The sequence below is a fragment of the Dama dama genome, chromosome 5, assembly GCF_033118175.1.
Source record: "Dama dama isolate Ldn47 chromosome 5, ASM3311817v1, whole genome shotgun sequence".
NCBI classification, from domain to species: domain Eukaryota; kingdom Metazoa; phylum Chordata; class Mammalia; order Artiodactyla; family Cervidae; genus Dama; species Dama dama.
This window is the reverse complement of record NC_083685.1, coordinates 121,204,540-121,221,124: the sequence shown is the minus strand read 5'-3', so window position 1 is coordinate 121,221,124 and position 16,585 is coordinate 121,204,540. Positions and strand designations below refer to the sequence as shown.

At 47.7% G+C, this 16,585-nt stretch overlaps 1 protein-coding gene across 9 annotated transcripts in view; it reads left to right on the top strand.

The window, feature by feature from the left end:
* The window catches only part of ENDOV (endonuclease V), a 104,053-nt gene that overhangs the window by 27,171 nt on the left and 60,297 nt on the right, over nucleotides 1–16,585 (top strand). Inside the window, exon 9 of one of the 9 annotated variants that reach the window (XM_061144587.1) lies at nucleotides 13,903–14,324. The exons of 5 other annotated variants lie outside the window; for them this stretch is intronic. In XM_061144587.1, coding sequence (XP_061000570.1) covers nucleotides 13,903–13,918 — 16 coding nt within the window. In that variant the 3' untranslated portion in view covers nucleotides 13,919–14,324. Of the gene's footprint in view, nucleotides 1–1,587; nucleotides 6,719–7,237; nucleotides 7,294–13,902; nucleotides 14,325–16,585 lie in introns of those variants that run through there. 3 more of the 9 variants (XM_061144580.1, XM_061144583.1, XM_061144581.1) reach the window with 3 other exon arrangements.

Sequence of the window (16,585 nt, the reverse complement as noted above, 5' to 3'; positions counted from 1 at the left end):
AGGCCCTGGCTTTGGGGCAACAGTGCCCTATCACACGTGGGCTGCTGGGTCTGTGCCCAGTGGGGAGACCATGTGGTTGGGGTGTTGCTCCTGGGTGTGTGGCCACTGGGCAGAAACTTTCTTTTCCATCAAGCTAGCCAGAGTGGGTCCTATACTGCTGGTTCAGAGCAGTAGAGGGGGTAAGGAGACCTCTGTCTGTGGGGCAGGGAGGTCATGCCCCAGAGAGAAGCTCCTAGAAGACCTTCTTCTGCTAATCCCGGCTGGATGGGAGCTGACCTCTGTCCCAGGACCTTGTGGGACTGGAGCTGGCCAAGAAGTCCATGGAGATCAGGGGGAGGAGACACAGTCTGGGCTGGGGGCACCTGGTCAGGACAAGGTGGCCCTCGATTCCCCCACAGATTTTTCCCTGTGCTTGGCACCCACTCTCCCCATTTCATCCCTCCTCAGGCCCCCTGTACTCCCTCCCCCTGTCCTCCTTCTCTCCCCTACACCCTTCTTGGAAATGAAGTCATCTAGAAAAATAATCAAAAAATAGAAAGAAAAAAAAAGCTAAGAAAATGGGATTTTTTTTCCCCCTTCAGACATTTGGTAAGGCACCTCCCACACGGATGAGTGTCCACCGGGGCCTGTTTTTGTCCGAGGGAGACTCAGGGCTGAACTTCTTGGGTGTATAAGCCAGGTGGGCCTCCCCACTCCCCACAATGCAGGCTCCACACTGCATCTCTTCTGGCCAGCCAAGGTCAGCCCCTGAAGCCTGAGACCCCAGGTGATACCTTCAGCAGAAGGCCCAGAAGCCCCTGAGGCAGAGGCAGGTTAGGAAGAGAGGGCAGGAGGGTTTGAGTTCAGGGGGAATATTAGCTCCCAAGGTGAGGTCTCTGTCTCCAGTCTTGCCCATGTTCCCACTGGCCCACGCTTTGCCGAAGAGTTCTCATTTGTTTATTTATAATTTAAACTCAGCCTGCTTCCAAGAAAGCTCAAGGCACTTGCTGAAAAGCTGCTTCCACACGCTGGGTTGCGCTCTGTCAGCTTTGGGCTCAAAGCCCATGGACACGACCCCGTTGCTCAGCCTGGCTCCCAGGGCCCCTGGCCCCTGCCACCCTGATGTGCACCCAACTTCCAGACATACCCTCCCTTCCAGGGCAGCTTGCTGGGATGACCCTGCCTGGGGCACCTCCTCCTATCTCAGGATCAGCCCCTTCCTCCATGGCCCCTTCTCTGGCTCCAGTGGAAGGTCCCTGGGGATGTCTGCACCTCTTTTCTGCCCCCCAGCCATCTGTTCTGTCACAGTCACCTGGTACAGGCTGCTCCTTTTGCTCCCAACTGAACTGGCCTGACCTTTGAAGGGGTGTGACCAAGTCTTGTCACTGTTGCCAATGATGGATGATATGATGGTGATGGTAGGGGCTCCCCTCTGCGTCTGGAATGGTATTAGGCCTGGGGTACCGCATCTCTCAGGCATAGGTTCCCACAGATGCGGTACAGGAAGGGAAGGGCCTGTAGGAACGCCTGGCAGGGGAGAGACTTATGCTGATGGCCTCATCTACACGCCAGGTAGAGGACAAAGATATTGTTTTCTTGTTTCTTCAGGACCCAGTGACCAAGTGTGACTCCATACACCTGGGGGCATGGGCGGAAGGGAGGACCAAGTGCAGTGAGGACCCCGGTGGCTACAGCTGCATTTGGCAGCCTCATTCCAAGCTTCCCAGCCCAGCTGGGCCTCAGGACTTCTTGCTTCCTGCAGGAGGGTCACCTTGATCCTGGGTCTCTCTTCCCTCAGCTTTGCATTCTTGGGCTCACTTTTCCATCTTGTGGCAAAACGAGCAAGCGTGGGCACTGCCCTGGCTCCTTTTCAGATCCATGCAAACCAGGACCAGATAAGGGGTTTACCTAGGACAGCTTGCCAACGGCGCTTCATTTCTCCAATCCCCAGTTCCTCCTTCGTAAAATGGAGTTAATGATGCCGATCTCAGCCCCATGCTGACAGGCAAACAAGATAAAGCCCACCAAGTAGACATATGCTTCCATCCCCTCTCAGAGCCTCAGTTTTCCCATCTGTAAAATGAAGCCCTCTCAGGCTGTAGATCCAACTCCTGCAGAGCAGGCTGGATGCCTCTGCCAGCTGGGAGGGCACATCATTGGCAAGGGGCAGGGGCTGCCCTCCTCTCCTACTATTTCTGAGTTCAAGATTCCACTGGACTGGCATCATCAGTTGTGGCCTATGTCCCTCCCTCCCTCGGCCTGAGCAGACACAACCTGGCAAAAGGAACCCTGGCAGGGCCCTTGGGGGTTGCCCTCAGTAAGCCTCAGTGGCAAGGACAATGCCAGGTAAGCCATGCCAGGAATGCCCGGCCACTTGGCAAGCACAGCAGAGCATGGCCTTTCCCTGGTTCTGGCTCTCCTCCATGCTACTGCATTCCATGGGGCCACAGATGCCCTGGCTGTGGGGGTTGAGGCAGACCAGATGTCCGTTCCAGGCCACCATGCCCCATGCCAGAAGGACAGTGCAGCAGGGCCTGATGCTGACAAAGCCCTGGAACCCTAGACTTTGGCACTAAGAGGGAGGCAAGGTCAGGAGAGGAGGTGGAGAGGAGCCACCTAGCTCCTCTCCTGAAGGAAATGCCTTTGAGCCATTGACTAGCCCAGAAGCATCTGGCTGCCAGGGTGGCCTGTGCCCTACTCCCCACGAGGCTGGCAGCATATGGCTGCCCTGGCTCACCCGAACCACACACCAAGCAAAAGCCCCTCTTCCAGTGCCCACACCCACAGGGAAGCCAGTTGTCTGGACACTTGGATGTAATTCTGGGCAGCTTGGATGCTTGTCTGGCTTCTCGCCTGAGAAGCAGCATCCGGCCCTGGGAAAAGCACAGGCTTCTCAGCCACCAAGAGCTGAATCCCAGAAATCGTGTCTGCGCAGAGGAGAAAACCAGTAATTGTTCACAGTGCACACTTCACGCCAGAAGAGCCCCCCTGGACCACTGGGAGGAATTCTAGAGGCCCCATTCTAGAGGGGGCCCACCCTCTTCCACTATGCCTCAGGTGCCCATCCTCAGCACTGTACTCTGCATGGTGGTGGTCACTTCTCTGTCCCTCCCATCAGACTGAGAACCTTGAAGGCAGCACCAGACTTTCTCACACAGTTCAGCACCCAGCAGAGTACCAGGCACGCAGGAGGGACTGCAGCAACAGCCAGTGACATCTGGAGACCAAAGGACTCTGAGCTGAGGATGACAGTGTTTGGAGGAATAGGGCTCCCAGAGGTTCCTTGGGCCTCTCACAGAAATAGGAAGCCACTCTGGGAGTGAGGTGCTGAAAGTAAGACACTTGGCTTGGGCAGTCAGCTAGTCCTGGCCAGTTCCCCTTCCAGAGAGGGTGACCCAAGGGATTCAACACCCTTCTTAGGGAGGATGAGGAGAGAAGACCCCTCATCCACCTGCTTAGTCTGCAACAACTACTGAGCACCTGCTCTGGTCTGAAGAAGACAAATTCTTGGCCATGGAACTTTCAGACAACGTATAAGTACATTATCAACTGTGTTGGATGGTGATAAGACCTATGGAGAAAAATCAGGGTAGGGAGGATGGGGAATGTGGGGTGTAACTTTAAGCAGGTGGTCGCCTCACTTAAAGAGGCGTGGCCTAGACAGACGGACCAGCAAGTGGTTGGGGTGAGAAGAAGCAAGGTCAGTCACGAGTGAGCAAGGCTGAAGTAGGGGAGCAGTGTGGTAGAGGCAGACGGGGCACAGCCTTGACTCAGGGAAACCGGGAACCACAAGATGGAACATGGACTGAAGGGCGGAGCTGGAAGACCCGGCGAGAGGTTGGGCATTACTCAAAGCGACTAAAGGTAGTCCAGGGTGGTCGCAGCGGAGGAGGGAGAAGGAGCCCATTCTGGGCACATTTTGCTGGCACAGTGAGCAAGACCGGGTACCGCACCATACGCGGGAGTAACAGTCCAGGAAGCCTCCCAGGCCCGCGCCCTCCTGGCCTGCGCCAACCGGAAGCCACGAGGCCAAGCTCTCGCGGGATCGCCTCCTGGGTCCCGCCCCTGAAGCGCCGCCAATCGCCGCGCGCCCGGGGGCGTTGCCGTGGCAACCGTGGCCGGCGTCTGGGTCCCGCGGTCCTGCCCCAGAATTTGGCCTCTAGGCCTCAGTATCCCGGTTACCGCGATCGGGGTCGCGGGCGTCCTCCTCCCCAGGGCTCCTTCTCAGGAAGATTCAGGTGCAGGAGGCCGCAGAAAATCCAGTCGATCCCTTTAACGTTGTCCTAGCATTTTACATCCACTGTCCCGCTGTTGAGGAGCCAAGGCCGACACCACCCACCCCCTTGCCCAGAGGGCTACCCCACCTCCCCCGTTCGCCACCCACCCTCAAACATCGCCGCCCCCTCCGCCCCCAATTCCTCGCGGAGGAGCAGGTCGTGGGGAGAGAATGCCTCTAGGCTGCAAAATTCCTGAGGACAGTGTTGCTGTCGCAACACATCAAGTGTCGGAGGAAGGAGGAATGAAAGCAGAGTACTAAGTCAGTGTGAACTTGAGAAGGAGTGTTTGTTCCTTGGGTCCACCCAGAACCAAATCTAACTCAAAGGAAAGTTACTGCAACTGGGAAAAAAGCACAGTTGGCTGGAGAATTTGGTTTAAAAATAAATAAATAAAATTTAAATTACATAACCAACACATGTTTGGTGTAAAACACGAAAGTATAAAAATCCTTGATCCCACCGCACTGCTGACATTTCAGAATATTTTCTTCTAGGCTTTCTTTTTTTTTTTTTTTTTTTTCAATATATTGCATATACATTTTTTTCCAAATAAAATTCTATTCATGTGCTGCAGTGCCCCCATGGACCCTTATGTGTGGGAATGGAGACTCCTGATGTGATTGAAGAGTTTTCCCTCCCTAGTATCCCTGTTTCTTCCCCCAACACACACACAGACACACACACATGGACTCAAGGGCACAACACGTATGCTGATACAGCTGATACCAATGTAAGGCGCTGGTTCCCTGAACCTTCCTGATACAGAGAGGGTTGTGGAAGTGACAGTGGGCCCTCTATGCTCCATGATCACTTCTACAGTCAGTCCCAAGTTCTCTCTGCCTTCTAGGCTAGGGGTGCTATCGTGAGAGACAGGGTCAAGATGGGGCTTGAGGAATCTGCCAATCCAGGGAGAGAAGTTCAGGCAAGCAGACCTAGCCAAGGGCTCCATCCTCCAAGTGTGAAAGTCCTCAGAGAAATAGGAGAAACAGCCAGGTCAGATGAGGAGGCAGCAAAGGCAAGCAAGCAAAATGCCAACACTTTGCCTCTGCCATCCCTGGGGACCGCTGATCATGCTTTTGGACCATGGGTTCATTGAAGAAGGACCCCCCCCCACTCACCCACCCACATATACACATCCCACATGGTTTCATCAGACAATGAGACATGTTGTATCCTAGCACTTTGAAAGAATCCCCTTAGCTAGCCCACCCTCCAAGGCAAAAGTTGGAAGCAACACATATGTGTACTGGGACAGGGGAGGTAGATATGCCTCCTACCTCTGAGCTCTCTTTCTAACCTGGGAGCCAGTTATTCACAAGTCTGGCCCCTTAGCCCTCCTGGCTGAGCACATACAGGGTCTTGGGAGTGACATCACCATATATCCTGATCGAAACATTAGACATTTGTGTAAAGCCTTATGTCCTGCCTCCTTGGTGCCTGCCAGTGTGGACTGGTCTTTTCCACAAACTCTTGTCTTTTTTGCGTGTGTTTTTGGCCTCTTTTTAGTTCCCTGACCAGGGATCAAACTCAGGCATTTGGCAGTGAAAGCGTGGAGTCTTAACCGCTGGGCCACTGGGGAATTCCCTCCACAAACTCTGCCTTATATAGGGTGTCTTGAGTGTGGTGGCTCAGAAAGGAGGAGGTTAGGCACCTAGGCACTGTCCACTAGGATACTTGTCTCCGCGGCTGCCTGAAGCTTATTCAAACAGCCCAGTCTAGCTCGTGTCAGTGAAGTTCTTTTCTCAGAAGCTCCTTAAAAGGTGGTTGTAGGACACAGAGGCTGTCCATGTGTTCACGCTGTCACTTGTTCCTGCCCTGCAGGCAGAAAAAGCCCCCTCCCTCACCAAGTAGCCACAGGGAACCCTGCTCCATATGCCATCACTCACAGTCCACAGAGAACCTCCTGATGGGTCTTTAGGACATTTCTTTTGAAAATCATGTCACACTTCTCCTCTTAAAACCATGCAGTAGCTTCCCATATGATTCAGAGTAAAACTCACAGTTCTTTCCTTGGTGTAAGAGGTGTCAGTTACCTCCTATCCGAGGACCCTTAGAATATAGCTGCAGTGGAATTGAGTGAGGGCAACAGGACACTGTGGAGAGCTGGGGAGTGCTCATAGGGATCAGGGGTGATGCCATGATAGGGTATCTTAGTAATTTGTGTCTAGAAGGCAGGAGAACTTTAGCAAAGTGTCGGCTAAAATTGGTAAACCCACTCCAGTCAGCAAGGAAAGGGGGCCTGAGGGCCATTTTTAGGTCTGGACAGAGTCCATGTTCTGTCTGTGTTCAGAGATGACTGCAGAGGCCTCTTGTTTCTGTCTCCATCCATCTTGGCCATGTCTGATAACAGAGACATTGTTGAGCTGTGAAATTTTCTGCATATCATCGAGGCGAGCTGCTTTTCTCCTTCTCAAGCCCCTGTGTGACCTGACCCTCCCCCAGCCCAGCTTTTGCTCTCTCCTACCATGCTGCTGCCCCTTCAGGCCCTCTGCCTGGTCTCTCTGCCCAGGGACCTTCCCCTGCCCCACCTTACTCTCTGTCCCTTTATCCTGCCTTGAGTTCTCACCATCTCCTTTCCTTCCACTAAGTGAATCCTTCATCCTCTCGTCCCCCCTTATCTCTGGCTCCTCTCCCCAGGTTGCCACCAAATCCACAGCAGGGAGAGTCTGGTCACATGCCAGAGTGTCACAGTGCTAGACAGTTCCCCAGGGGCAGTCTTGTCCTCCCAAAGCACTTGGGTGTTTTCTGGTGTTGGTGACCCCATTTTGCACTACTGTCTGTGCTGCAGCACTGAAAGAAAGTGAAAAGTGAAAGCGAAGTCATTCAGTCATGTCCGACTCTTTGGGACCCCATGGACTGTAGCCTGCCAGGTTCCTCTATCCATGGAATTTTCCAGGCAAGAGTATTGGAGTGGGTTGCCATTGCCTTCTCCAGGGGTTCTTCCTGACCCCCGGATTGAACCCAGGTTTCCCACATTGCAGGCAGATGCTTTTCCGTCTGAGCCACCAGGGAAGCTGTAGCACTAAGAGACCCAAACTGGCCGTGGTGAGTGTGTAATGTACGGAAGCTGCTTTGACCAAATGGCTTCTCAGCCTCCCCTTTGAGCTGCCAGATGCCAGCAGTCTGATGACCCCCCTGAGCCTTAAAGAGCAAAGAAACTGGAGCTCCGAGGCTTGACCTGCCCTCTGCCCAAAGCTGCCCTGGCTCCTTCAGCTAGAGGCTAGGACCCCACACCAGCCAAGATGAGCTCCTGATGTTCCCAGTCCTCCAACCTTAGAGCCTCCCTTTCCTTGGCTCTTAAAATAGAGGGATGTTAGCCCCACCATTCATTTCTTAGTAGGAGTGCTAGTTGCTCAGTTGTGTCCAGCTCTTTGTGACCCCACAGATTGTAGCCTGCCGGGTCCCTCTGTCCATGGGATTCTCCAGGCAAGAATACTGGAGTGGGTTGCCATTCCCTTCCCCAGAGGATCTTCCCAACCCAGGGATTGAACCCGGGTCTCCTGCATTGCAGGCAGATTCTTTACTGTCTGAGCTATCTTGGGCTGCCATAATAGGATGCTGCAGGCTGGGAAGCTTCGAACAGTAGAAATTAATCCCCTCAGTCTGGAGACTGGAAGTCTGAAATCATGGTGTCAGCAGGTTTCTTTTGGAGGTTCTGAGATAGAATTTGCTCTAGACCCCTCTCCAGCTTCTGGTGGCTGCCAGCAATCCTTGGCTTGTGGAGAATCATCCAGTCTCTGCCCTGTCTTCACTTGACCTTCTCACTATGTCCCTGTGTTTTTGACCAAATTTCCCAGGCTTTGAATGAAGGCCCCCTCTAATCCAGTATGATAGTACCTTAACTTGATGACACCTGCAAAGACCATATTTCCAAGTTCACAAGTTCTGAGTGGATATGAATTTTGGCAGGACACAACTCACCCTAGCACAGCTCCCATTCATATAAGGTGGAAAACTCAGGGTCCCATGAGGGTCCCCATGTTTTTCTGCCCTCATGTTTCCTGCTTCTGCTTCACACTCGATAGAGGGTCTACACTGGACACCACCCAACTTCTTTGTGCAGAGCTTCGTTTACCTGGGCCTTTCTGGAAGCAGACATTCACTGGTGTTTGGGTGATGGAGCAACTTGCTACAAATGACAACATGGGCATTTCTGACCAACTGGGCTTTCTTGCCTGGACTTTCACCACTTCGTCTTTTCTTTCCCCAGTTCCCTGTTCCACAGATTCTTACCTCTTCCCTCCCAGGATGTCTATAAAAACCACAGTCCCTTTTGCTGCTGTGCAAGCAGCTCCCTTCACCTTCTTCTTCCTGCCTGAACCCTTGAAGGCTGGGGAGAGGGTGAGTCCACCTTCCAGACCAACAAAAGCCATTGGAATATTTTCCTAAACCAAGTCAAGCCAGTGTGTGACAAGTACCAGTTCCACTGGTGCATGAAAGCAGCCAGTCCTTATTTCAAAGAGCATTTCTGTGGTTTTTTTCGTCTTCTTTCTACATCTGCGCTAACATTCTGTGATTCTTAGAGAACCAGAATTCTGAAGAGCAAAGCCCAGAGCCAAGAATGCTCTAGCCAGAAGGGTCTTCTCGGAGGAAGGAAACAGACCCGACCTCTGCTTGCCCGGGTTCTGCGTTGGGGAGATGTGGAGCTGTGCAGACCAATCAGGTGTGGCTGGCACTGCCAAGGGGATACGGATGCAATGAGACAGGATCACAGGGAGGACTAATTTACATGGGCCTGGGGAATCAAAAACGAGTAGCATTAGCCTAGCAACTTATTTATTGGATATGACACTAAAAGCACAGGCAATGAAAAAAATATAAATTGGACTTCAAAATAAAAACTTTTGTGTATCAAAGGATACTATCAAGAGAGTAAAAAGACAACGCACAGAATGTGAGAAAATATTCACAAGTCATATACCCGATAATGGATGAATATCAGGAATATATACAAAATTTCTATAACTCAACAATAAAAAAACAAACACCTAATAGTAAAATGGCCAAAGGGTTTGAAAGGACATTTTGAAAAGAAGATGCACAAATGGCCATAAGCACATGAAAATCAATATATCATGAGTATGTTGTGATATGATATGATATCACTAATCATACAGTTCAGTTCAGTTCAGTTCACTCAGTCATGTCCAACTCTTTGCAACCCCATAAATCGCAGCACGCCAGGCCTCCCTGTCCATCACCAACTCCTGGAGATTACCCAAACTCATGTCCATCAAGTCGGTGATGCCATCCAGCCATCTCATCCTCTGTCGTCCCCTTCTCCTGCCCCCAATCCCTCCCAGCATCAGGGTCTTTTCCAATGAGTCAACTCTTCGCATGAGGTGGCCAAAGTATTGGAGTTTCAGCTTTAGCATCTGTCCTTCTAATGAACACCCAGGACTGATCTTTTAGGATGGACTGGTTGGATCTCCTTGCAGTCCAAGGGACTCTCAAGAGTCTTCTCCAGCACCACAGTTCAAAAGCATCAGTTCTTCAGTGCTCAGCTTTCTTCACAGTCCAACTCTCACATCCACACATAACTACTGAAAAAAACCATAGCTTTGACTAGACGGACCTTTGTTGACAAAGTAATGTCTCTGCTTTTTAATATGCTATCTAGGTTGGTCATCACTTTCCTTCCAAGGAGTAAGCATCTTTTAATTTCATGGCTGCAATCACCATCTGCAGTGATTTTGGAGCCCAAAAAATTGTCTGATGCTGTTTCCACTGTCTCCCCATCTATTTCCCATGAAGTGATGGGACCAGATGCCATGATCTTAGTTTTCTGAATGTTGAGCAAAAGCCAACTTTTTCACTCTCCTCTTTCACTTTCATCAAGAGGCTTTTTAGTTCTTCTTCACTTTCCGCCATAAGGATGGTGTCATCTGCATATCTGAGGTTATTGATATATCTCCCTGCAATCTTGATTCCCGCTTGTGCTTCTTCTAGCCCAGCGTTTCTCTTGATGTACTCTGCGTATAAGTTAAATAAGCAGGATGACAATATGCAGCCTTGATGTACTCCTTTTCCTATTGGGAACCAGTCTGTTGTTCCATGTACAGTTCTGACTGTTGCTTCCTGACCTGCATATAGGTTTCTCAAGAGGCAGGTCAGGTGGTCTGGTATTCCCATCCCTTGAAGAATTTTCCACAGTTTATTGTGATCCACACAGTCAAAGGCTTTGGCATAGTCAATAAAGCAAAAATAGATGTTTTTCTGGAACTCTCTTGCTTTTTCAATGATCCAGCGGATGTTTGCAATTTGATCTCTGATTCCTCTGCCTTTTCTAAAACCAGCTTGAACATCTGGAAGTTCACGGTTCACGTATTGCTGAAACCTGGCTTGGAGAATTTTGAACATTACTTTAGTAGCATGTGAGATGAGTGCAATTGTGCAGTAGTTTGAGCATTCTTTGGCATTGCCTTTCTTTGGGATTTGAATGAGAACTGACCTTTTCCAGTCTTGTGGCCACTGCTGAGTTTTCCAAATTTGCTGGCATGTTGAGTGCAGCACTTTCACAGCATCATTTTTCAGGATTTGAAATAGCTCAACTGGAATTCCATCACCTCCACTAGCTTTGTTCGTAGTGATGCTTTCTAAGGCCCACTTGACTTCACGTTCCAAGATGTCTGGCTCTAGGTGAGTGATCACACCATCGTGATTATCTGGGTTGTGATAATCGTTAGGGAAGTGCAAATCAAACCCATGTAAGATAGCACCTCATACCCATTAGGATGTGTGTGTGTGTGTGTGTGTGTGTGTTAGTCATTCAGTTGTGTCTGACTCTGACACCCCATGAACTGTAGCCCACCAGGCTTCTCTGTCCGTGGAATTCTCCAGGCAAGAATACTGGAGTGGATTGCCATTCCCTTCTCCAGAGGGTCTTCCCAACCCAGGGATCGAACCTTGGTCTCCTGCATCACAGGCAGATTCTTTACCGTTTGAGATACAGGGAAGTCCTCACCCATTAGGATGACAACCATCAAATAACAACAGCAGGAATAACAAATGTGGGTGGAGATGTTGGAACCTAGTACACTGTTGGTAGGAATGTAAAATGGTGCAGCCACTGTAGAAAACAGTGTGGTAGTTTCTCAAGACCTATATATAGAATTACCATATGATTCTACTCCTAGGTACATACCCAAAAGGATTGAAAGAAAGGATTAAAACAGACACTTGCACACCCATATTCTTAGCATCACTATTCACAATAGCCAAAAGATGAACCCAAGGGCCCATCAACAGATGAATGGATAAATAAAGGTGGTCTATCACTACGATGGAATATCATTCAGCTGTAAAGGAAAGGCATTGTGACCCACCCTACAAGATGGATGAACCTTGAAAACATGCTGAGAAGCTTGACACAAAAGGACAAATACTGTATGATTCATTTATATGGGGTACCTAAGATAGGTCAATTCATAGAGACAGAAAGTAGAGTGGAGGTTACCAGGGATTGGGGGAGGGGCGAGGCAGTCAGTGTTTAATGGGTGCAAACTTTCTGTTTGGGTAGATGAAAAAGTTTTAGAAATAGTGGTGATAGTTGCATAACGCTGTGAATATAATAACACCAATGAGTTGTACAGTTAAGACAGTAATTTTATGTTGCATATATTTACCACAATTTTTAAAAATTAGTAATGTAGTATACCAAAAACCATTGAGTTGTATACTTTATATAAGTAAATTTTCTGCTATGTCAATTATGTCTTAATAAAGCTATTAAAAAGGAGTGTAGCCCTCCCCTTATGCAAATCCCATGCAAAGACCCCTAAGTTTCAGGAAGGAGGTTGATGCCTTAGAGACACTGACTATCTGGGCCTGGGCCCTCGCAAGGATGGGGCAGGAGCATGGGCATCTCTCCAGCCCCGAGTGAGATCACGCGAGCAGAGCCTCCCTCCCTGCACCCCAGCCCTGCCCGCTGCTTCCAGCGTCTCCTCTGAAGGCTGGTTCTGTACTGAGCACACAGCCTCTCCTCAGAAGCCAATTTTCTGCACAGCGAAAATGTTTTCTCTGTGCCCACTTTAGCAGATGGCCCCCCACCTTGGCCTGAATAGAGAAGCACAGAAATCAAACAGCGGACAGACGGCTTCCTTGGCAATGCCTTATAGGCACACAAGCATGCAAACTCACACCCGCTCTCCTCACCCTCCCCCATCCTCCCCCACCATTTGCCTTCGTTGATTCTGAGCCTGGAGCTGGTCCAGGTGCCTGAGCTGAGCCTTCTTCTGCCCACAGACCACCCACTGAGCACCTGCCCCAGGTGCTTGTTCGTGGTAGGTATTCAGGAAATAGGTATTCAATAAGTGAATGAATGAATGAGTGTATGTTTTTCTTTTTTTTCCCATTTTTTAGGACTTAAGCATAGTTAAGGTACAATATTATATAAGTTACAGGTGTAGAGTATAATGATTCACAATTTAAGGTGGCTCAAATGGTAAAGAATCTGCCCGCAATGCAGGAGACCCAGGTTCAATCCCTGGGTCAGGAAGATCCCCTGGAGGAGGGCATGACAACCCACTCCAGTATTCTTGCCTGGAGAATTCCATGGACTGTAGCCCGCCAGGCTCATCTGTTCACGGGGTGCCAAAGAATCAGACATGACTGTGCGACTAACACAACAGACATCTATAGATATTATCAAATATTGGCTGTATTCCTTGTGCTGTACAATATATCCTTGTAGCTTATTTAGTAGTTTGTACCTCTTAATTCCCTACCCCTATTGTGCCCCTCCCCCTTCCCCTTTCCCCACAGTAACCTCTAGTTTGTTCTCTGTATCTGTGGGTCTGCTTCTTTTTTGTTATATTCATTAGTTTATTGTATCTTTTAGATTCCACATTTAAGTGGTATCATACAGTATTTGTCTTTCTCTGACCTATTTCACTTGCATAATGCCCTCCAGGTCCACCGATGTTGTTGCAAATGACAAGATTTCATTCATTTTTACGGCTGAATAGTATTCCATCATATATATATATATATATATACACACACATAAATATACATATTCCAGTGTGTGTTTGTGTGTGTGTGTGTGTGTGTAGTATATGTCACATCTTCTTTATCCATTCATCTGTTGATGAACACTTAGATTGCTTCTGTGACTTATCTTGTCAATTATAAATAATGCTATTATGAGTGCACATCTTTTCTAATTAGTTATAGGGTTTGTTTTTTTTCGTTTGTTTTTTGTTGTTGTTGTTGTTTTTTTATGTATACCCAGGAGTGGAATTGCTGGGACTTTCCTGGTGGTTCAGAAAGTAAGGAATCTGCCTGCAATGTGGGAGACCTGAGTTGGATCCCTGGGTCAGGAAGATCACCTGGAGAAGGGAATGGCTACCCACTCTAGTATTCTTGTCTGGAGAATTCCATGGACAGAGGAGCCTGGGGGTCTATAGTCCATGGAGTCACAAAGAATGGACCTGACTAAGCAATTGACATTCTACTTTTCATGGTAGTTCTATTTTTAGTTTTTTAGTTTTTAGTTTTTTGAGAGACTTCCATACTGTTTTCCACAGTGGCTACACCAATTTACATTCCTACCAACAGTGTAATATGGTTCCATTTTCTCCATACCTTGTCAAAATTTATTATTTGTGTGTGTGTTTGTTTGTTTTTTCTGCCATGTACCACACAGCATGTGGGAAACTTAGTTCCCTAACAAGGGATGGAACCCACGCCCCCTGCGGTGGAAATGAGGAGTCTTAACCAGTGGACCATCAGGGAAGTCCCTGTGTTCTTTTTGATGATAGCCATTCTGACAGATGTGAAGTGATATCTCATCATGGTTTTGATTTCCACTTCCCTGATGATTAGCAATGTTGAGCATCTTTTCATGTGTCTATTGGCCATCTGCACGTGCACTTTGGAAAAATGTCAATTCAGATTTTCTACCCATTTTTTATTCAGGTTCTTTTTTTGATGTTGAGTTGTATGAGCTATTTCTATATTTTGGATATTAACTTCTCACTGGTCATACCATTTGTAAGTATTTTCTCCCAGTCAATAAATTGTCATTTCATTTTGTTGATGACTTCCTTTGCTGTGCAAAACTCTTAAGTTTAATTAGTTTATTTTTGCCCTTATTTACTTTGCCATAGGAGACAGATCCAAAAAAAATGTTGCTATAATTTATGTCAAAGAGTGTTCTGCCTATGTTTTCCTCTAGAAGTTTTATGGCTTCTGGTCTTACATTTAGGTATGTAATCCATTCTGTGTTTATTTCTGCATATAGTGTTAGAGAATGTTCTTATGTTATTCTTTTACATATAGCTGTCCAGTTTTCTCAGCACCACTTATTGAAGAGACTGTCTTTTCTCCATTGCATGTGCCTGACTCCTTTGTTGTGGATTAATCACAATGATTAATCAATCATGTGTGTGGGTTTATTTCTGGACCTTCTGTCTTGTTCTATTGCCATATGTCTTTTTTTGTACCAGTACCATTCTCTTTTGATTACTCTAACTTTGTAGTATAATCCGAAGTCAGGGAATGTAATTCCTCCTGCTCTGTTCTTCTTTCTCAAGATTTTTTTTTTGTAATTTAGAGTCTTGTGTTTCCATACAAATTTCACAATTATTTCTCTTGCTCTATGAAAAAAATACCATTGGTAACTTGATATGGATTGCATTGAATCTGTAGATTGCCTTGGGTGGTGTGATCATTTTAGCAATATTGATTCTTCCAATCCAAGAACATAGTATTGATACATCTTTCCATCTGATTGTGTTGTCTTCAATTTCTTTCAACAGTGTCTTTTAATGGCTTTCCAAGCACAGGTTTTTGCCTCCTTAGATAACTTTATTCCCAGGTATCTTATTCTTTTTGATGTAATGGTAAATGAAATAGTTTCCTTAATTTCTCTCCCTAATAGTTCATTGTTAGTGTATACAAATGCAACAGATTTCTGGGTATAAATTTTGTATCTTATAATCTTACTGTATTCATTCATGAGGTCTAGTACTTTTCTAGTGGCATCTTTTGGGCTTTCTACATACAATTATCTGTGAACAGTGAAAGCTTTACTTCTTCCTTTCCAATTTGGATTCCTTTTATTTATTTTTCTTCTCTGATTGCTATGCTTACGACTTCCAATGCATGTTGGATAAAAGTGATAAGAGTGGGCATCCTTGTCTTGTTCTTGATCTTAGAGAAAATGTTTTCAACTTTTCGCTATTGAGTATGATGTTGGCTGATGTTGGTTTGTCATATATGGCCTTTATTATGTTGAGGCATTTGCCTTCTATCCTCACTCTCTGGAGTTGTCTTTTTTATTACAAATGGATGTTGGATTTTGTCAAAAGATTTTTATGCATCTATATAGATGATCATATGGTTTTTATTCTTCAATTCCTTAATGTGGTGTATCACATTGATTGATTTGCTGATATTGAAAAATCTTGCATAACTGAGTTAGATTCCACTTGATCATGATATAAGATCCTTTTAAAAGTTTGTTTGATTCAGTTTGCTAATATTTTGTTGAGGATTTTTACATGTATGTTCATCAGTACTATTGGTCTGTAGTTTTCTTTTTTGTGATGTGTTTATCCAGTTTTGGTATCAGAGTGATACTGGCCTCATAGAATGAGTTCAGAAGTGTCTTTTCCTTTGCAATTTTTTGGAATAATTTGATAAGGATAGGTATTAACCCTGGGCTTAGTACCTGCCTCTAACAAACAGAGCCAAGTCCTGGAGTCTGGGATTCCAGAGCTGGTGTCACACCATTAGTGATTGGAGGTGGCGGTGGGGGATAGCCTGACACAGTTGGGTCCAGGGTCAAGGGTGTTCTGAACCTTGTGTTAGTCTGCTAGTGGGCACGGCTGGGGCCCAGATGATTCCAGGGCAGTGTCTGGCCTGCTGATGGGCAAGCTGTATCTGCAGGCTGTGGGACTGTGGTTTTCTTGTGTCTGGTGCCTGCCCACTGGTGGGTGGAGCCGAGTTCTGGGCCCTCTGGTGGGCAGGGCTGTGTCCAAGGGAGGCTGAGGGCTCAGGAGATCTTTAGGCATCTGGTCTGCCCTGATGGGGCTGTGTTCCCACCCAATTATTTGCTTGGCCTGAGGTGTCTCCGCTCTGGCACCTATACAGGCTCTTGGGTAGGGCCAGGTCTTGGCCCTGATGAGCTAGAGGGAGGATCCCACACAATGGTGCTTGCCAGCATTAGCATCCATGTGGTAGAAGGAGCTCTGAAGAATGGCTGTCGCCAGTGTATATGTCCCCAAGGTGAGCCACTCCTCAACCCCCCACCCTCCCTGCATCTCCAAGAGGCTCCCCAAGATGAGCAAGTAGGTCTGGCCCAGGCTCCTATCAAATTACTGCTT